We start from the raw sequence: 23211 nt of genomic DNA, 5'->3' as shown, positions 1-23211 counted from the left end.
TTAAAATTAAGATGATTCGATTTTGCCATCACGTGGCCATTATAAAAAATAGCGCCAATAGCGTTGTAGTACAACAATAAAGTCTGTGTCAATAGACTAATCCATCCTTGTTTCATATTATCATATTTGTGTTCCTATCTTCGTTTTCTTAGTTGCTGGCTGAATATTTGTCATTTCAAAAAATTTTCTCTGACTATCACCTTTGTTATCTTTGCCATATACAACATAATTTGGTAGCTGCTATAGGTGTGGTCTTGTTGCTATCTAGGTAAACATGTATTTACTTTTTTGTATAGGATCGCAAAAGTAACAAATAATAATCTTCTAATAATCAGGTCTAGTCTAACTATTGAAAGTTTTTTTATAGTATCGTAGATGAAAACAAGACCCAACAATTGGGAACTTGCAAACCCGCCATCTTGGATATCATCATGTTAAATGGTGCATCATGGGAAATATGATGATAAATAAACCAATCAATATTATAAACAATCTTGTTACATTGTTTGTAACCACAAATAATCTAGTCATATTTACCCTGACTATTATTATAGCAAGTTTATTCTATCGATACCCCAACAGATTAGTTATTGCGATAACTACAGATTATCCCATAGTCCTTTGCGTCTGAGCATGCTCAGTATGGATTGCAAGTTCCCTTCCTGTCTTGCAGGTCAGTTAAAGCCTGTAAATGTTTTGTGCATTAAATCTACCATGAATAAAGCCTAATTGGTCCTCGTCATGGCATGGGGAATGTCAAGCTTCAATATTTTATTGACATATTTACATCACAATACATGCATCAAAAAATATGGATTCTTCTTTCAATAAGTAGACTGTCGACAGTCGCTCGCGCCTTTTTTGCTACGTTTTATCTAAAACTAATAACTACTGATAGCTATCAGTATGCGATGATTATAGTATATTGCTCCGGATCGAAGCGCGGCGACTTTAGTTTTAGATAAAACGTAGCAAAAAAAGGCGCGAGTGACTGTCGACAGTCTATCAATAATATAAGCCTTATATCAATATCCACTGGTATGATTCTATGTGACGAATACGTATGCAGTGTCTGTAACAGTCTTCCCATATTTCAGTATTTCAGTTTTGGTGGAAAAAATTGCCCCAGAAAGAATTTGGTACAAAACTTTTTTTCTCCGTAACAGGCATCTCTTCAGAAAATAGAGTGAAAATACAGAATAGGTTTGTCTTACGAATGTTGAAAACAATTCAAAGTAACACGGCTGTGTTGATTATATTTATTTTAAAAATATTACATTTATAGAACAACACTACATAATCCTGTGAATTCACCCATTAATTAAAAATGGTCAAATTTGTTCCATTAAATTTGTAGTGAATAATTAAAACTGAAATGGACAATTACGTTTTTTTAAAGGCGCAAGGCTTCAATCCCAGGTGCACATCTCTATCCTATATCAGTGGAGCCATACAAATAACAGAATTGTTCGTTTGTTCGTGACCGACGTTTTCTGTGGCTCTATCTGCCAGACATTTGTTTTCTCCATGGAATCTTTGATAGTCTCACTTTAATTAGATATCTATAATATATTGACAAAAATAATGTACTGATAATTGGAGACCGGTCGTGCTTTTTGTATTTGCGTGTTTTTCTGCCCTGTTGTATCTCAGCTAACTAAAATAATTGTTGTAATGGTCTGACGTTGTGTAGAGCTTTCACATTTTTTATCGTATTGTTTTATAAGTATTGCACTGACTCAGAGTCTCGGAGTGGTGTTATTTAAATTTGATTGGCACTGTGTAATTATAAGGCTTCATAGTTATAATACAATACTCTCTCCATCCCTCTCTCTCTCTCCCCCCTCTCTCTCTCTCTCTGTCTGTCTGTCTCTCTCCCCCTCCCTCCTCTCTCTCTCTCTCTCAATACGACTCTCTGTCTCTGTCTCTGTCTCTCTCTCCCCTCCCTCCTCTCTCTCTCTCTCTCTCTCTCTCTCTCTCTCTCTCTCTCTCTCTCTGTCAATACGACTCTCTCTGTCAATACGACTCTCTCTCTCTCTCTCTCAATACGAATTATGAAATTATACACTTAGTCTATCCACGAGATATACAACACACTTAGTCTGTGATGTACACAGCTGTAAAATAAAATGAAAGCGATCTATTTACAAAAACATCTGTGCAACTTGCGAACAATATGCGAGTAATTTGATGATTGAATTCCGTGACTTGATCAGTATTAGCATATTTGTTTTTCACTATCACAGGTTTTTGTAATATCACAAAAATACCAGCTGTTATGTTTTATCTTTGAAAACCCTGTGTATAGTACAAACTAAGCACAATAGTAGTTTTTGTCTCTGCATTCAATTTACTGATAGTCATCAATTACTATGTATGCACATCATGTTTACATATTCTCGAATGTCCACGAATGTATATCGACAGGTTTCAGTTTATCAGGTGTCAAACATACTTGTACCATGCACAAGCCAAATTACTGTCTTTGAACAGAAAATATATAGCTTGGTCGTTCTACGTCACGACAACTCCATGTCAACGTCACTGGTACTGCCGTGTTCGTCAATACCCTCCAAATCGTCATTATTTTCCTGTTTTTTTTTAGAAATATTTACGGACTCCGGTGTATAATTACATGTAGATTATTCCCATGATTTTCTTTATTCGGTCGGAAAATAGTCATGATCTCAGGGTGTGTCACTACTCGTCTAACGACTCGTAACTACACGGCCCCTTAGGTCACTCTATTGTCCATGGCTGAACGTAAAAAAATATTAAGGAATATACGATTAAACCATATACACAAGCTAAGTTGTACGCATATGCATTCGAAAAGAAAATACGGACTTTACACCTAGGTCATTCTATGTTACAACTACAAGCGTCTATCATTGGCGCTCTAGAACTCCAAATATGAGTTGCACATTTAGTATTGCATATTATTTTCACGATTTTTTCTTACATTAAGTTTATACTGCTATTATTCGCCAGGATTCTTCGTCATTCAGCCGCAAAATACACTTGAAGTAAGTAAAGGAATTGACAAATTGTGCTCCTTCGGTCATTCACGTTTCCATCAACTGAACAAAGAAACATATACATGTATCGACAGTTTATTTTTTTTATCAGATATCAATAAACATACGGGTGTACTCGAAAATTGACTTTTTATCTTGTATCAATATGCGGTTAGAATGGCAAAAAAGTTAAAACGTGTGATCTGACCAATTATATTCATATTGAATTTACTCTTTAGATATGCTGGTTGCATAACAGTGTGTATGAGAGGCTATTAAGAATTGCAAATATTGTTAAAGTTAGTATTCCATATGGTACACGACAACTAGTTTACTTGAATGTAAACAACCGCTGTACTTTGACAATGGGAACGTGTATTCTATAAATATAGCGTGGTTGGGATATGGTAGTTATTTGTATTCGGTTACGATCTCAAAATCAATATACCTAGTTTCCTTATTGACTAGGACATGTATTTCATTTAGAATTAATAACAAGGTTGAAAAAGTAATTATGTCTGGTATTATTGGTCCCAATGTGAACTACATGCAGTTTGGTGGCCGACTTCCCTTGTAAACTATTAAGAGTATTAAAATGAGTTAGTATGTTCCAGACTAAATATGACCCCCCCCCATACACCCGTACTACGGTACATATTTATATACCGTTACTACGCCAGTAACCTACCCCTCACCCCCCCCCCCCATCCATGTATGAAGGTTACTGGCGTAGAAATGGTATGTAAATATGTACCGTGGTTTTCATCCCCTGCCCCCCCCCCCCCCCCCCTTCGACTGATATAAACTTTAAATTTTGCTCTTTTTTATTCTTTGTGTAGAGGTTTGACCCCCTCTTTGACACGTACAGGGGCACGACTTTCAACCCCATATTTTGCCGATAAGATGCCGATTTTCAATTGTTCAACCAACCTATTAATATAATGTAGTAAAAGATTACAAACGCTGTCAAAATCAGACTGATAATGTATGAATTAACCGATATTGTAGTAACACTTGTTTATCAGTAAAATCTCTACTATATACATTATCGGTCATTCAATGCATTATAGGTTGATGTTGGTAAATCATCAGTAACTTTTGTATTGCATAATTTGATGTATTATCGATGCCAATTGGTCACTACAGTATCGTCTTAGATTAGTAAAATACTTGAGATTTACAGACACATTTTGTTCAACTTCTGACAAGGCTAGTTATAATAATACCATTGCATTGTTTAGTTACTACAGAAAATGATGCTAATTTTGAGCCAACATATGGCAACTGTGTTTACTTACAATGATTACATTGCGTGGCAAGACACATTAGAAGGCTGTGAAGTAAAGGGTGGGTAAGTGTTGATAGAAAGAGAGAGAGAGAGGTTGTTTATGGTTTCGCTGGGATGATTAATTTCTAAAGTGACGTAACTGTAAACTTAAGATCACAAGGGGTTACAACTTACATCAGACATGATAAATGATTATGGTGACAGATATATACAACATGTTTATATAGATAATAGTATTCAGAAATTCTGTGGAAGAACCGTTCAAGTTTGTCGACAAATGTACGTGGTTCTAATACGTGAGTAGAAAATACACTCGGTCATTCATATGGACAAATAATCAACATTTAATTGGATTCGATGTGTTTTGAGAAAGTGCACTGATGTAAAGAGAACATTCCTGAAGTGACCTTTGATGTTTGCGACATGTTAGTATTATCGTCAGGGGGACAACGTTGGAACAGAGCTGTTTATAGTAAACGTAACTCCTCCACATCATGCCAGCTGTTTATTCTCTCTCGTAATCCTGCTGTTGGCTTTTGCAAAATAAGCTAACTTATTCGGGTGTTGGATTAGCATGATTGCAGTAGGTACAACCGAATACTGGTAACATATGGCATCACTTGTGAAATTTATTTGCGAAATTTATTCATCACCGGTGTTCATCGCACAGTCACTTGTGAGGTGATGCTTCATTCAAGGAGCTAATATTCTATTCAAGGTAATCATAATACAAAATAATGACAACATTAGGTATTTAATAATATTCAAAAAAATACCGGTATTTTATTAATACCTCATAATGTCATTATTTTGTATTATTATCATCCTTGATAGAATATATTAGCTCCTTGAATGAAGTATTGGCTCAGTAGTTACTGTGGTCCATCGCGATAGCTAAACTGTAATACATGACTAATTGTTAATCATTGCTGGCATATGTACTTTTAATTACTCGCATGCATTTTAATGTATCTATTTATTTTGCATACATAATGAAGTGAAGAGAAACAGACGGCCGTGAATAGATGACATAATTAATGCGATCGAAACCCAATCTCTCTAAAAAAGACTGTGAATATTTGTGGTCGCCATGAAATTTCGGAGAGGTCGCGTCAAAAAACTGTTTTTTGTTCTCGCCGCAATTCTTCTATGGAACATCTTACGAATATCTACAATGCGGGAAGAACGTGACGGAGCTAACGCTCACGATACATTGAGAAGGACATTTTTCAGGAATAATAGTACTCGAAAAGCTATGGAAGTGCCATCCAGAAAAGCGAAAATTGGTTCTTTTAAGAGAGGCGCGAAAAGTCCGACTAAAATTATGCCCAGGAAGAAAGAAAATCTTGTGTCCGATTTACAAAATCAACTTAGCGCAGATGCTCTCAACTTAACATCTAAGATACGTGCGGTTGGAGATAATTCAAATTTTGTGAATAACGTTCAACTAAAAACTTCAAACACTAACAAGAAATACTTATTTCCAATACTGTTGGGAAATCAAGGTCCAAATAATCAGCTGCAAAGTTTCAAGATTTCTGCCGTTATTGCTGCATATAGAGATAGAACACTTGTTTTGACGCCATTTTTTAATCACTTCACCGTGAATACATTTGATCAACGACACCCTAACGAAACAATCGACGTCGAAGTAATAAAAAAACTGTTGCCCGTAGCAACGATGGAGGAATATCTACAAGAATGCAATAACCGGGTTGATGTCTTGTTTAGCGGAGTAAATGTAACCAATGACGTCACAAAAACATACTACAATTCCGTGTTATCGTACGTGCAAGCTCTGATAGAAGAATTTACCAAACTTAGTGGTGTTCGAATTCCAAATATGTATAAAGAGCCGGAGAAGGTAATACAGCTGCCAGACCACATCCCGAACGGATACACCCCATTCTGGAAGGTTTCGTCCATGCCCGGCTTGTTCCAGTCGGACTCACGATGCGTGGGTATAGCCTACCCTTATGGTCTCCTTGGTAGGTTCTATTACCATGACTACTCACCAATTTTGTCCAAGTATGTACTTAGACCAGCAATGATAAGAAAACTTGCCCAAGATGTCATTAAAGGCTACTTTAAGAATAAAAATTTTCTTGGGATTCATTGGAGATACAACGAAGAGTGGAAAAAACAATGGTAAGAACAAATTTGTTGACTTTGTTTTTAGGTATATGTATCAAAATTAAGTTTACTTAAAACAAGCGAACACTGTCACACACACACACACACACACACACACACACACACACACACACACGCACACACGTACGCACGCACGTACATTACATACATACATACATACATACATACATACACACACACACACACACACACACACACACACACACATACATACATACGTACATACATATCCAGCATGGGCGTTAAATTTCGACTGACAGATACTAATGTTGGAATTGACCAATCAGAAGGTTAAGGGGAAAAATCATGAAGACAGTGTATCAGCCACGTATCAGATTTTCTAATTTGAGTGCTGCAAGTGTATTTTCCCCATGAGTGACTAGGCTATCAATCATAACAAATAACACAACCCTGACTGTGAACGCAAAAGTGACAAAGAATAAAAATAACATGACTCCTGATAAGGAGGCGTCATCTAGTAAACAGTGACGAAGAATCAGACATAGGTTATTAATGCCATTAGCCGTTTGTGTTTTGTTGACGAATAATGCTAGGAATATTGTAACGACACGAACACTTTGTCTGGGTGTCATCACTATGACAAATAACATTGCCAACATAGTGGTACGTAATAGTTGTCCACTATAATGTAATAGCTATATTTGTCATGTTATAAATAATGATGCCGTTTGTCTGATTACAAATGTTGACACGTGTCTTGGCGTCAGCAAGTCTGTGCTGATTTATATCCGTATCAAATTGGGCCCATCTCAAAACCAGAACACTGCATGAGACATATAAGTTATATGTCTCATGCAGTGTTCGGGGGTGAAATGGCCCGGGTGGCAAATTTCACGGAATGTATCCGTTACTTCATGATTTGTGAAAGTGGGATTTCTTATCAAAAATCAAAACATATAGGATGAGTGTAGTAAATAGCCTAGGGTACAAGAAAAACGCCACCCGGGAAATACACTTCTCCCTTCAGTCGGAATGTCTCTTTTATAATAACGTATTTATTGGGCGATACAACTCTTTTCATGAATGGAAATTTTTACATTTTGACTTATATTCAGAAACTCTCAAAATTTCAAAAATGTACATACATACATACATACATACATACATACATACATACATACATACATACATACATACATGCATGCATGCATGCATACATACATACATACATACATACATACATACATACATACATACATATGTTACTTTAAAAAGACATTTATCTATTAATTAGTGGTCAATAATATCCGTAGGTAGTGTAGCGACAAGTTTAAATATGCCACCATGTTAAAAATGTACTAGATGTAACTGAAATATATATTTTTTTAATTAGACAACCACAACTTATTCACTGAAAATTGTTTTAATATTGGTGATTTGTTGTTGTACATGTTAATCAGTGAATGCTATCCATAATAAGTACATGAAGTAGTACAGAAACAGTTTGAAATCGTGGTCGTCTTTGGGGGCGCTATTTTGGATGTGGACCCAAAAATCAATTTAAATTTAATTTATTGTGTATACAGCTACAAACAGCATGTTTACCCTAGATGATGCAATACTGTTCAGGGTGTACGTGTCAGAATAAGTTACTGTATCTAACAAAACTTTTTTTTTCAAAACTATGTTCAATTGCACATAGTGTGTAACTATTGGCATCTTAATAATTTTAAGTAAATTGTGCATGTTTGAAAAAAATTATACTCCAGTTACAACCAATGACAACGTATTCAAAACCAAGCTTTCGCTCAAAAACGTGTCACAATATAAATACCACCTACAGATAATATTGACCACCAATTAAGAGATACAATGTTTTTCTTGAAGTAATTGACTAATTTTTAAAGAAAATATTTTAGTTACTCAATGAAATAAAATGTCACAGTTGCAGCTCACGCTTTTAAGTTTTAAAAGCTACACAGTGAACACAGGTAGAAATGGTCTCATATAAGGTAGAATCCGATAGTTCTTAATTTTTTTTCCAAATGTTGTCATATTGAAACTTGTTTCTGTTTTTTTTTTCAAATTATAAAAGTACCTTGTTTTTGTGGAAATCATTTTGCACAATATTTTGCTTTCCCATACAGAGGACAAGTTCACACTCTATTTTATACTTACCCATTCCCAAGGGGTATCTTTGCATGGGATCATAATGTGGAACCAACTTCACCTGTCACCTACCGTGGCCGAAGACCGATTTTTGAATTAGAAGACCGACACTTGAATTAGAAGACCGACACTTGAACTAGAAGACCGACACTTGAATTACAAGACCGACACTTGAACTAGAAGACCGACATTTGAATTAGAAGACCGACACTTGAACTAGAAGATCGACACTTGAATTAGAAGACCGACACTTGAACTAGAAGACCGACATTTGAATTAGAAGACCGACACTTGAACGAGAAGACCGACACTTGAATTAGAAGACCGATTTGTCGTTTTCGGCCTCGGTAGTACCCGGATACCTACTCACTTCCTATTAGACTGTTACATAATTACCCAGCTATGCTATGCTATGCTATGCTATGCTATGCTATGCTATGGTATGGTATGCTATGCTATGCTATGCTATGCTATGCTATGCTATGCTACCCAAGGGGATAGCTTTGCATGGGATCATTACAATCCTGGGGTATCACCAACGCAATTTTCCACATGAAAAACATATAATTTACAAACTGTCCTAGCACCCCCATCTCCTATATCATCTTCTATACTACTCATCTGCCATATTGGATTATAAAATGGATTAGTTTTGGTAATTACTCCTTTTGTAGCCTATTTGAAAACTTTGCCTGATGACCGCACATTTTTCTTTCTCGGTGTAAACTAAGAATGTGCTGGGGTTTTCTTGAACAAAATTCTATGACTTCCATTTCAAAGGCACGTACTACCATAAAATAAAAATGGTCTTACTGCTACGGTGCCTTGATAACCCAATCAAATATTTTATACAATAAAGATTATATTACCGTTTAATTTCTATGCCATGTAACGTTTATTCTTACAGGTGTTTTATGAACTCTGAACATGACAGAAAAGCCTGCCAGGCTCTCAATTCCACTTCAAGTGAATTCGTCGTTCGAATTGTCAAGAACATTATGGTGGCATATAACCTTAGTGGAGTGTTCCTCGGCACGCCACTCAAACCAGAGGTAAGAATCGTCTCTTTGTTGTAAAATATACACGTATATCGATATTTAGTGACGGTAAATATTGGTCTATTTGGGACAATGACCTCTAAAATATTTGCGTCATAAAAATGACGTACACGAACACAAACACTTATCGAGACACTAATACGAAATGGGAGAAGATAAAGCATTTGTCTAACTATTTCTATCTTTCATTAGGATCCTCTGATAAGGGCTTTTCGACACAATATCCGAAACTTTGTAACAAGCTCAATTATCATCGACGATGACTTTCCTGGCGCTGATGACCTGGAGTTTGACAACTACAAAATATCGATGTTTGAACAAGAAATATGTAAACGTAAGAATTAAGATTTGTAATTAATGTATGTATATTTGTGAGTGAGTGAGTGAGTGAGTGAGTGAGTGAGTGAGTGAGTGAGTGAGTGAGTGAGTGAGTGAGTGAGTGAGTGAGTGAGTGGGTGGGTGAGTGGATGGGTGGGTGATAAGGTATGTGTGTATGTATGTATGTATGTATGTATGTATGTATGTATGTATGTATGTGTGTGTGTGTGTGAGTGAGTGAGTGAACGAGCCTCTCTTTCTCTCTCTCTCTCTCTCTCTCACTCTCTCTCTCTCTCTCTCTCTCTCTCTCTCTCTCTCTCTCTCTCTCTCTCTCTCTCTCTCTCTCTCTCTCTCTCGCTCTCTCTCGCGCTCTCTTTCCCTCGCTCTATTTTGCAAAATACTGACATCGGTAGCCCAATAATACTTGATATTACAAGTAATGCTCTCGTCATTATTTTATTCTAGATTCAACCATATTTCTGGCAAGCTCGCGTTCATCTTGGAGTGAGATCGTTGGTGAAGAGAGAATGCAGAATACGTTACTTATCCCAGACGTTTTTACTCAGTTTAGTTAAGAATAAAAACATTTGAAGGAGTACGAGGTAGAAGAAGACCTGAACAATGATAGATATGGTAGAGACCTAGAGAGGGAGTGGGGGAGAGGGTAGATAGGGAGGGGGAGGAAGAGAAGGGGGAGGGAAAGGAGAGCTGAATATTTGCAACGACAAATATATTATGAATAGAATGCCTCAATAGATGACGAGTTTTTAGTTAGTTAGTTTTATTTGTTTGTTTGTTTGTTTGTTTGTTTGTTTGTTGTTTAACCAATGGTTTGTCTCAAATGACAGGCCCGTGAAGTAGCAGTAAGAGATAAAGTGTAATACGACCATATATAGACACATACATTGATAGTTTCAGAATAGTAACGTACACAGACATCAATATTATATTCAATAACTATTTTTTTTATTTCATTATGTCATTATGTAAATTAGATTTGTATATTTCAAGATTAGACGACCGAGTTTTTTACGGTCACGGTGTTTGACGATTGTCAATGTCTTCATCTTTTCTTTGTACTTTTAAGCCTCTTTTTGTGATGTAAATGATAAAATAACATCTTTCCATTGCACTAATGCAATCTCTAATAACACATTAGTATACGTCGATCACTAGCCTACTCAACATTACCTCAGACCACTATAAGTGGTCTGAGACATTGCACAGTCCAAGTCCCACATTGGGGCGGTAACCATTAAACGACAGCCCTCTACGACGAGTCTGGATAACCGAGACTATACTGCTTTGATCGCATGATGGCGCAATCCATTATCTCCTCATCAAAAACGCGACGATGTTGTCTGCATCCACAGTAACTTGTGCGTTGATGGACCAGAACGGAGCCTTTGACTGTGAGATTGCGTACATGTTAGAAATTCCGCAACAGACTTTTACATAGTTTAGGATAATCAGATCATACGAACTATCTCCACAGGAACCCAAGGAACCATAATAAAACAAACAAACAATCGATCGATCGATCGATCAATAAATAAATAAATAAATAAATAAATAAATAGACGTACATAACTTAAAATAGACAAAAATGTGCACGATTCAATGAAAATGTCATTTTAAACACACGAATAATTAATCTATACATATGTCTATATGGCATGTATGCTACTAAAAGAATGTACTACGTTTCTATGTACTCCTGAAGATCTGTAAAAAAAAAACATGAGTACATAGAAACATAGAACATAAATATTATTTTACAAGTATACAGGTCAGATTAGTTATTCTTGTGTTTAAAATTGCATTTTTATTAATTCGGTTAATTTTTTTACTAATAAATGTATGGATTTGTATTGTTTATTATCACGGTTCCTGCGTCATCCTACGCTATCTCTACAAATATATGGGAGAGTTAAAGTTGTGACGTCTTGTTCTTCAACAACACATCAGGTACGTAAATGACGTCACGGTTCTTCCGGTCTTCATCCACAATGGTTGACCAGGATGACATACGACTAGCGAGGAATACAGTAGACCCTGTAAAATAAAAATGGTAGACAAGGGTCACAAAAAATCATTTTCAAAAGGTTTCAAACACGGCATCATTCTTTTCATGTACAATTCACAAATGTTGTCAAAACGCAGCGATGTATGTTTACAATAATGAGTGGTTTCGCAAACGTTTCGTTACTACTTTTCCTTCAAAATATATGATAGCTTTGACTATGATTTTTCGCTGGAAACATTGAATGGTCATATCATACGTATACTCACGTGAGCATATTTCTTGTTCCAATAAAGATAGTTTATAATTGTCCCTGCTAAGAGATTTACTGTGTACCGCCATCAGTGGTGATTCCAAGACATCATCACGAGTATATAAGTTTGGTATTTTCCTTAACAATTCAATGACTAATTTATCCTGCAAAGGAAAGAAAGTGACAATTTCAATGTCATTTTATTCCAGTCTTTGAAAACCAACACAACGTGTCTGTATCAAGTTATCACTGAGAAAGACAAAAGAAATGCATAGTTTGGCCATAAGAGGCGCTGTTTGGAAGCAGCTTTTATACCAGAAATGAGGATGATGCGATCATTGGCATATTATACTGTAGTCTTGTTGCTAGACCCCTCCGGCTATTATGCTCACTATGAAGGCGAACAAAGGTCGCTAGTGTGAGGGCGATAGCCCGAATTGCGTCGAGCTCGGTTGCACCTTTCAGAAGAAAGTCCGAATTCTAGAAGCTACACTGTACTATACCCGAATTTGATTACAAACAGGGAAATAACCATTTGTCGAATTCACAGTATAATGTTAAATTGTTGTAAGACTCACCTGTGTACTGACAGGCGTTGCTAAATATACAACTTCGAGATTTGACACGTCCATCATGTCCTGAACGACATCTGTAATTGTATTGCTATCTGTATTATTCAGCCGTCGACACATTTCCATTTGTTTGGGGGAATTTTTAAAACACCTACAACGGGATATATAATTAAGAAACATTCAGTCATAACACGTCACTTCCGCTGGTCTCCTTACTTACATACTCACTTGCAGCCCCCTCTGTCTCCCTCGCTGACTCTCTCAACTACGTATATGTATGTATTAGTATAGCTCTACTATTCGTACCCTCATGTCTCAGTATATGTACACACACACACACACACACACACACACACACACACACATACATACATACACACATACATACATACACACACATATACATACATACATACATACATACATACATACATACATACATACATACATACATACATACATACATACATACATACACACATACACACACATTTGTGTGTGTGTGTTTCTTGTTTGTCCAATTTTGCCTTTCCATCCCCTTTGCCTTTCTGTATGTCATTGTCTGTCTGTCTGTCTGTCTGTCTGTCTGTCTGTCTGTCTGTCTGTCTGTCTGTCTGTCTGTCTGTCCTTTCCAGAATGCCCTGAACCGAAATTGTGGCGGTATCTGTTGTACTGCAACTCATTCTTACCATTGGTCCCGCCATTCTTTGTTGTATCGCCAATGAAAACACAGATATCTCCTTCTATCCAATACATGTCGGATCACTTGGCCAGCCAATTTTCTTACTTCTGGAGGGCGTGTAACATAACCTGATAAGACTGGCACGTAGTCATGGTAATAGAATCGTCCAAGCAGACCATATGGGTAAACAATTCCTACACATCTCAGACTGGAGTCAAACATTCCTTCCTTGTTTATCACTTTCCTTAGTGGCTTGTACCCGTCTGGTACATCATCGGGTAAATTGATGACCCGATCAGGTTCACTCAACATATCAGGTACTTGGATTCCCGTATGTTGAGCCCACTCCTTCATTTTATCGTTAGCCCATTTGATAGTCTTTTTGTAAACTTCCTCTGGTGCATCGTTACTCCAGTTGGCTCCGTTGAATACAGCATCTATCCTACCATTACAGTGTCTGTTGTACTCCTCTATGCTTGCCGTTGGTAGCAACTTATTAAATAATCTGACATCTAGTGTTTCATTGAACAATCTGGCATGGTCTTTTTTGTTTGTAAAATGGTCAAAAAATGGCGTCCTTACTAACACTCTATCTCTATGTGCTGCTATGACAGCTGATAATTTTAAACTTTGCAGCTGATTATTTGGGCCTTGGTTTCCCAACAAAATTGGTACAAGATAATTTACTCGTTCCTCTTTTCTGGATGTTGTCGTCATGGAAACCACTTTGTTCTCTAGAGTAGTTTGATGATAGAAGTAGTCCAAGGAGGTTTCCTCTAAAGATGATGTATATATAACACCTTTCGATTTGCGGAGTTCGCGTAAAACTAATTTTCTCACGTCGTCTCCGTTCCATAGATAAGACATAGCAAAGTACCAAGTAATGTTACATAGTACCGTACAGACGAGAAACAGAGCAAATACGCCGAGATATTTTCTTCTCCTGGAAAGAATCACACAGACAGACATCCTCTCCATGGATGACAGTTAGGAGAATGGACGATTGCTGTTAAAAATTAGTAGCACCGAAATCTGTCACAATATATTCAACAGCTGTTACAATATTGAATCCGACGGCCAAATGGAAAGAATACTTTGTTTATACGTTCGGAAATTCAAACAAATGAAATATTTCTGTTTTGAAATACGTTTAGTGTAACTTTAGATGCAAGCCTTGTGTTTTTGGACGAACGCCTCGTTGTAGACACTAACACAAGACTGCCATCCTCATCAATATTTGTGATCTATTAATTCCATATTCATTTGGTGACACAGGTTAAACAAACTGAATAAATTAAGTTATACTAAACACTTATTTGATATGGCCATGGGTATTATTTTGGACGTCACTACGTCGGTTGTGACGAAATATGCCACCTCATGAATTCATAGAAATAGAAAACACCCCCTGCTTACTTTCATATGACCAAATTTGTCACTATTTTGGCCTATACAGTCAAAGACATTTGCGTTGGCTAACCTTAATGAAGTATGGTTGATATTCACACGGTACAGTAGAAAGAGCATTAACATCTTTCACAGGTGTTTTACATAATAAACCTATAAAAATGATCTCGGATTAAAAAATGAAATATTTTAATACCGACGAGTGTTACAATTTTTTTTAGATATACACCAAAATATTTCAAGGCAGATGAAAATATCAGTTTTTTTAATTTGTCGTTATTGATATTTATGATACCAGTAAGCGTACAATTTGATCACGATTGCAAAGCATGCATGGTTTGAAACGTCCAGCTGTTACACTGGCATTTAATCCATTGCACGCCTTGTACATGTGGACAGCTATTCACGTAGTAATAGAAAATGAAAAATTGGAAATCCTCGTTAGAATTCATTTATCTTGCTAACACTGACGTCACGTTACGGAAAAATAGTTCATCTTCGGTCAATTACAGTACTTCTATGAAGAAGTGCCAATCAATTTTAAACTTTGACCTCGTGGATAAGACACAAACATGATGTGCTACCGTCAACTGGGTACTAGGCGGTAACATTGGACTTCCAGAAAAAAAAACTTGGTGTAGACAGTTTTGAGCTCGTGGGTGAAAAATGAAAAAACAAATCTCATGCACAGGTTCTTTTTATGGTCAATATATGCCTGCCTGCCTGCCGCCTGCCCGCCTGCCCGCCTGCCTGCCTGCCTGCCTGCCTGCCTGCCGCCTGCCCGCCTGCCCGTCCATGGATGAGTCTATATAGAAACATAACGGTATTGGTTATTATTACACTGCATATATTTGTTTGTTTATATGTTTGTGTATTTATTTATTTATTTATTTATTTATTTATTTATTTATTTATTTATGGTGTTGCTGTTTGTTTGTTTGTTTGTTTTGTGTTTGTTTGTTTGTTTGTTTGTTTGTTTGTTTGTTTGTTTGCAACATGGTTCCTGTGCTCCCTATGGTGAGAATAAGTTTATCGTTGTGCCATTTAACCCTCTAGGCTAAGCATGCATGGGGAGCTATTGCAAGTAACCCAAAGATTTGTTTTACCCCTGTCTTATTCATAAAGCACTTTCGGTGCGTACAATAACAAACTTTAAATTTGTACAGATTTTAGTATTTTTGACAATTTATTGACTTACAGACACGCACTTGGTCTATTATATCTTATTTTTCATTTTCAAGTAGGAAAATGTAGTTACTAACTTTTGTCAAATAAAATTCCCATTTTTTGTCTTTTTTAATACGAAGCATGTACGAAAGCCGTAGAGGGACTTCTGACTTCCGACTTCTGACTTCTGACTTCGAAGTCGGAAGTCAGAAGTCCCTCTACGGCTTTCGTAAGCATGACTTAAATACAGTGTGTTTTTAAAACTACTTTATTTAAACACGTGACATGTTGAAACTAAAGCTTGTGCTTTTCTAACGAGTAGAGAATTTAAAAGAAATCCACAGGGCCTGTCAAGTAATCTGGTTTTAATTAGTTCTAACATAGACCCTCCACCCTTGGTGGATGGTCTATGGTTCTAACTGTACCTATTTCGAGACACTTAATAGTTTATTCACCTTGTTGACAGGAGGTGTTGCTCATCAAGTTATTCTATGGTTTCTGGTATTGTGTACTTCATGGTGTTATCTCTGTTACGAACCGACACTTCCTGTCGATAGATATGTGATAATATCAATTTACAGAGTGGAGGGCCACACTCACCACATCGGTACGATCAATTATCCCAACACACATACTACAGTAACTATGGACATCAAGCTATCGGCAAACTACGACTGACACATACTAAAACGACTATTGTAGTATGTTAATATAATCTATCAGTGCACGTTGATGTCATTTCGCTCAAGTGTGATAGCAAATTTTCCTCAAGTGCCCGGCACGTATTCAACCTCATTAATTCAGTATTACCCTGACTTGATCTACAGGATTATATCACACATAATCACTACATAAATTAACATTATTTTTAAGTTTGTGTCTATTCTCGTTTGCCTATACCTTGATTTCCGTAGTATTATCTATATGGGTAAGGTTCGTTAAGGTTTGATCGGCAGTATAAATGATATTATAATTATGGTAATATATACAATATTTGTGCAACGTGTCAGTCCTCCACTAAATAACACAGTTACTAGGACTTCGTAAACGTAACCTAGTTTCATTATGAAAACCGAGTTTCGAAAGTTCTTACCACCACGTGGCACCAGTGAATTGTCCATAGTGTTTCTTTCATATGGAATAACACTGAGTACGCATCCAGCAAATTGCCCCTTTTCTTTACTCCCTTCTGGTCGCCGTAGTGACAAGTCTGTGGTTTTAGCAAGTTTCGCGCCACGTGCAGTTCAGTCACTTTTGTGATGATCTTTCAACTGTTTTGATCAACTTTTATATTTGTCGTTTCTCCTACTATAATCATTACGTTACAAAGTTCGTATTAATCTCATCTTTGTTTTCCCCAGCAGTGCAAATTGTTCCCAAGTAGTGTTTTTTAAAAAAAAAACAGGAACACCATGAAAGTAAATCATACACTTTGAGTTTTAGTTAGCCTTTAACTTCACATATATTTAATTTCGGGTAAGTGCTGAGAAACATTAAAAGTGAAACTTTTGTCTATTTTGACATAATTATACACGTCTCAACTTAGATTGTCGACAATCTAGTCTCAACTGTACATTCACCTTAGCTGACACACAACCCAGTCACGTAGGGTCCTTCTAATCCGGAAATCCGGAGTCCTCTCATGTAGTGTGCTGTCATCATGAAAAATAAATAAATAAACAACCAATGTCTTAAGGTCAGACATTTTCACTGTCAGAAATAGTTGTTTTTGATACACATTACTAAGTATTTCAAACCCAAAAAAGGTCGCTATCCAGTAGATTTACGTAAATTTATTTGCACCTCTTCCGAAAGGTTTGAAAGCAATGGGTCGACAATTAGTATGATCACATCTGTGATATGCAAGAAATAGCTATAATGACTTTATGTATTTGACACCACCTGGCTTTAAAGAGGCACAGGCTGAGTTTATAAATTTTTCACTCAAGTAAAAATACTTACATAAAACCTTGTTTAAACCATTTTAAAATGATTTTGATGTCGATGCATGCTTCCTATAACATTACAATTACCTTTACAATTGCCACATGAAAACAGTTGATTGCATAGTAGGGATTTCTTCAACATTTTTTTATACGTATGACAAATTACGTCATCGTATCGTTTATAAATTATTGATATATGTTGATACCAAGTTGACTTCAGTTACAAGTAATTGCAAGTGGTGGGTAAGTGGGCTCCAGTAAATAAACTATTGCGAGTATCTTCTAAACTGTGTCCAAACTCAGCTTGCGCCCCTTTAAAATGTTTCTTGGGTGTTTTCGACAGAGCCCACTCCATACATTACCATGGCTTACAGGCTTGCGCTGTTTTATGATGAAATCTTTGGTCACTTTTACAACAAAATTGACGCCATTTGACCAAATGTTACATAAAAACATTTAAATTAATCCTTTATCTTCGGGTTTGCAGAAAATCGTCTTGGGAATACTTTAACAACGGCTACGGACGGACAGGTGGAACTCCTACCTACCTACGTCACACACACAAACACACACACACACACACACACACACACACACACACACACACACACACACACACACACACACACACACACACAAATATATATATATATAACTATTGCCTGGATGGTGTTTCAGAATGGCTTTCACAAAAATATGCCGTCTTCAAATATGTGCGGCATTAAATATACATTTTTATGATTCCTATCTACAATGACTTGGTCCGTCCAAGATGACAGGCTGCTACCAATAAACACCGACGACCCTGTCAACAAAACAGGGAATGAGTTAATTACTAATTACGTATACCCTCTCTTCTTTTCTCTACGTCAAAAACATGTCATTTGTTTGAACAATAACGTTTGTGCATGAGTGGGATATAGGCTCTAAACCGACGATTTACTGTTAACTGCTCCGTGACTGATCGCGGTCAACCTATTTCCTATTTTGTTTGATGGGAAATAACATTATATAGCATTCAAAATTCAAAACATTTTTTGTGCATTTTTTTACAAAAAATCCCACCGACGCCATGGTAGGATGAGCAACAGTTCCACTATATAATGTGTTTTATAAATATCTTTTAAGAATTATTTGCAAAGTCATAAGACTGAAAATGATAATAACCCTGTGCTGTCTTCGCTGCACACAGGACCTATTACATGTACAAATAGGGAACTCGCAATCCAGACTGAGCATGCTCAGATGCAAAGGACTAATTATCTGTGGTTGTCGCAATACCTAATCTGGAGCTACCAATGAAATAAACCTCCCACAATGGTCAGAGTAACTATGAATTGATTATTGGTGGTTATAAACAATGTAACAATATTGTTTACAATACTAATTGATTAGTATTTATTATCACATTTCCCATGATGCAACATTCAACATGGCGGGTTTGCAAGTTCCCTATTCTATTGGGTGGGTAGTAAAGTATAAGTTTAAGTTTCTTACTTGATGCAATCTCTTGCTCGAATAATGACATTCTGTAGTTGTCGTTATTTAGCGACGACACATCCGGGAATTTTGATTTATAGATATCTTCGGCAGTGTAAATATGTGTTGACACACGTTTCAGTGCTCCTTTAAAACCATTCTGTAAATTAATTTTTTTTTTAAAATAGGGATTGTGTTTGTTGAGATACCAATTGTGCTCTTTCGCAAAACGTAAAAATGGAAAGAAGGGATGTAAACAAAGCACTATCTGTATTAAGACGAATATTTAGTTGTTTTCCCAGAATGCACCTCAGGGACTTATTTCCCTGAAATTTAAAGTTCTTGTAATTTTGCCACTCGAAGATTTGTTCATGGTATTCTTGAAATAATAAGAGAAATTTGGGGTTCTTTGTCCCGTTTCCAAGGTAAACGACAATCTGATATTTTCCCAATTAGAGATAGAGGTAGCCCTGTTCGGCGGCCATATTGGATTTTAAATAAGTTGACGATATTACTTTGACGTCTTTTGACTAGTTACGCCCGATTCGTTTCGAATTTTCTTGTAAATAGTGAACAACGTATACGTAGTAGTCAAAGTCTGAGAATTTTATTTACTTTGTGCATTATCTCCATTGATATAGTTTTTCACCGATTTCAGCCTCTATTGTAAGGAATGTTATGATTTAGAGAAGAAAATGGGGGGGGGGGTGTATCCAGCTTGTCTCGTTTTTTAAATTAATTTTTCTAAGCAAGAGGGGAAAAATCGTGTTTCTTTTGAAAGTGAAAATAAATATGTGCCTGTTTCTGTGGGGGGGGGGGGGGGTCAGTAAGAAAATACAGTATTTGGAATGTGTCTTCACATGTTCTTCTACTCAAGTATCAGTCATTTTATATTATATTTTATGTTTCTATTCAAAATATATAATTTGATTGTCTTAAATTGTTCTTACCTGTAGTTTTTTTGGTGTGGCTAGATAGACGGCTTCAACAGTGACGTTGATATTGTCCAGTAGTTTAAGGATATAAGACACCTTAACATTGTTTTCCGTTTTAAAAACTTGGTAACACTGTTTCTTCATTCCATCATCCGACATTGGGTGGTCTATGCACCTGTAAAAATTGAAAGGAAGCGAGTTTTAAGGTAGCTATAGAATTCAGGGTACTAATTTTCCTGTAAATAATTCTCTCCAAACTTTGCCAGGTGAAAGCTTGTTCGTGGTCCTTTTGAAATAATAAGGGAAAATAAGGGGTTCACCGTCTTGTTTTCAAAAAAATATTCAATCTTTTATTTGCTCATAGAGTTGCAGTAGTCAGCGGCCATGTTGGAATTTAAAATAACTAAATATTGACCTCTATACATTCCCTCGGTCACACTTCGAGCCCAATGTAAACATTCGCCGTCTAGCTTTAACTGATAACAGCTAAAGATACACGTTGAGAATAAATTGCAGTCAACCTTTATCATTCATCTTTCTTGAAAATAAAAAGTCAAAACATAAATGTTTGCATAATAACTCCAGTTCCCTGTGATGGACTGGTCGGTTCGAGTATGTAGCACTCCATCAAATATTCACTCCCCGCATTGAATGAGCAAGCTCTACGAGCAGCTGCAGCAGCATGCATTTTGCACGAACAGCGTTGTTGGTTGCACCTGTAATTCCTGATTTCCATGGCATTTTAAACTTTGTAATCTACATGATAATTTTACGATCGGTAGTGAAAACTTAGATATAGTCATATAATCAGAATCACTCGATTTGTCGTATTTGACCTAACGATCTTGGTCTTTTCTACTTGACTCAATAAGATTTTGTTCAAATCGTAGATATCTTTCAAGTTGCTGTTTTTGTCAGTCCATGAAAGCCGTTTTCCACGTGTTGACGATATTTACTTACCAAGTTTTTCGCCATTCTTCATCGAATCTCCAATGAATGGCCAGATATTTATCCGTTCCTAGAACGTCTGCTATGAAACTGTCCGCCATTTTTCGAATCCGAAGCGGTCTTCGGATGAACTCTGACATCATCTGATCATCAAGTGAAAATCGGTAGAGCAAACCATACGGGTACACAAATCCGACACATCTGTAATGAGTTTGAAATAATCCGTATTGCTTTATACTTTCGCCTGAAAGCCTTTCCTCCGTAAGGTTACCGGGAACCGTTATCAATATCTCCGGATTCACCTTGAAATCTGGCACCGCAATTTCAGTCAAGTTTGTGAATATTTTATTACAGTGGGCTGCCCATGTAGAAATGGTGTTATACAGTTTAATACTTACACTTCTGGACACGTTCATTCCACTAATAAGAACATCAACCTTACCATGGCATTTGTCCCGAAACGTTTCCAAAGATACGGTCGGCAGAAAGCGTTGAATACTTTGAAGATCAAGGGTTTCGTTGAAATGTCTCAAATTCTTGTCCTGTAGGTGTTCGAAAAAAGGAGCCAATACAAGGGACCTGTTGGTGTACTTGGCGACAAGCATTGCATATTTAAAAGCAAGAAGTTGATTATTTGGACCCTGGTTACCGACCAAAATTGGCAGGAGGTACTGTTCGTCGTCAGATATCTGGTTTTGGAACTTCTTAACATTTTCCGATTTGAAGTGTTTGACGTCACTGTGTTGTGTTATTTTCCATGTCGGCACCACCATTTTGGGGAATTCTTTGCGAACACCAACGGTGGCGTTATAGCGGTTACCCGATTCTCTTTCCAATTTTGGCAACACCAATGGCGACGCATCTTTAGCATCATAATCAGTAAAAAACCACACCTGGTCTCTCCGATGATCGTTCACCAAGTGACTACTGTCGTATCGTACTTGTAACAGAACATTCGTGTAAAGCAAAACATTTAATGTCAGTATGCATGATACCAAAAGCATAAGGAAAACACGATTGCCACCGCGGAGTCGCAATTTCTGACGTGGCATATTGGCGAGTAGACCCAAACAACCCCAATTCATGAAGTCTTGGATTTGCTAAGATTTTAATAGTACATTGTTAATTATTAACGAATACTTATACACACGTATCTGTCAAGGGAAATACCCCCACGCCCACCGAGGTCGTCACTGCTAGGTAGTTGTTTGATGTACTTATAATTAAAGTTGACGGAAATCCTCACTTTACTGATGATATGACAGATATACACGGTAATAAATTACAGTGCTAATTCAATACATCTATCACGATATTCAACAGGTGTCTGAAAGGCTAGGTTTCAGAAGTATAACGAATCAGGAGCGATTATCAGACACAGGCTTTTTTAAGTTAATGGTCACTGACTCTGTTTGTTACAACCTAGAAGAATGGACCCTCTCGCTACATTTTGTGTAAAGGAAATTAACCATTTTTACTTGTCTGTGTTTAAACATACTGCAACTAGATGCAGACTGGTGGGCGCCAATTTTATGTTGTCTACATTTGATGTCTGCATGGTGTCGCGTTAGACCATTTCAAAATATCGCAATAGTGAGAAACGGAATTAATTCAATCTTGCTTTCTTAAAGTGTAGCATGTGTAGTTTCTCATTATTATTAGTTTCTGTGTGGGTGTATCAAACAGACCCAGTTAACACTAATATGAAAAGGGCCGTATACATTACGAAATCTTAGAATGAGAATATTATATATAACGAATCAAGATATACATTAGGCAAGCTATATTTGATTGGATTAAAACCGAAACAAAATTGAAGAAATCAACTTGCTCT

The 23211-nt window shown here is 36.7% G+C and overlaps 2 protein-coding genes across 2 annotated transcripts; one reads left to right on the top strand and one right to left on the bottom strand.

Annotated features, from left to right (window-relative positions):
* The first annotated feature begins 5326 nt into the window (after positions 1-5326).
* Positions 5327-10618, top strand: LOC144445973 (uncharacterized). The gene is made up of 4 exons (XM_078135627.1): positions 5327-6453; positions 9497-9641; positions 9840-9981; positions 10431-10618. The coding sequence occupies exons 1-4, from the start codon at positions 5396-5398 to the stop codon at positions 10538-10540; spliced, it is 1455 nt and encodes a 484-aa protein (XP_077991753.1). The 5' UTR covers positions 5327-5395; the 3' UTR covers positions 10541-10618.
* A 330-nt stretch (positions 10619-10948) lies between these two features.
* Positions 10949-14482, bottom strand: LOC144445549 (uncharacterized). Its single transcript, XM_078135149.1, has 4 exons — positions 13503-14482; positions 12820-12964; positions 12258-12405; positions 10949-12020 (listed from the first exon to the last, which is right to left on the bottom strand). Exons 1-4 carry the CDS (start codon positions 14471-14473, stop codon positions 11896-11898), a joined length of 1389 nt encoding a protein of 462 aa, XP_077991275.1. The 5' UTR covers positions 14474-14482; the 3' UTR covers positions 10949-11895.
* Between the last annotated feature and the right edge of the window lie 8729 nt (positions 14483-23211).

Source organism: Glandiceps talaboti, chromosome 14, assembly GCF_964340395.1.
Source record: "Glandiceps talaboti chromosome 14, keGlaTala1.1, whole genome shotgun sequence".
Classification (NCBI taxonomy): domain Eukaryota; kingdom Metazoa; phylum Hemichordata; class Enteropneusta; family Spengelidae; genus Glandiceps; species Glandiceps talaboti.
Note: the sequence above shows the minus strand (reverse complement) of the source record. Positions and strands in the feature narration are given on the sequence as shown.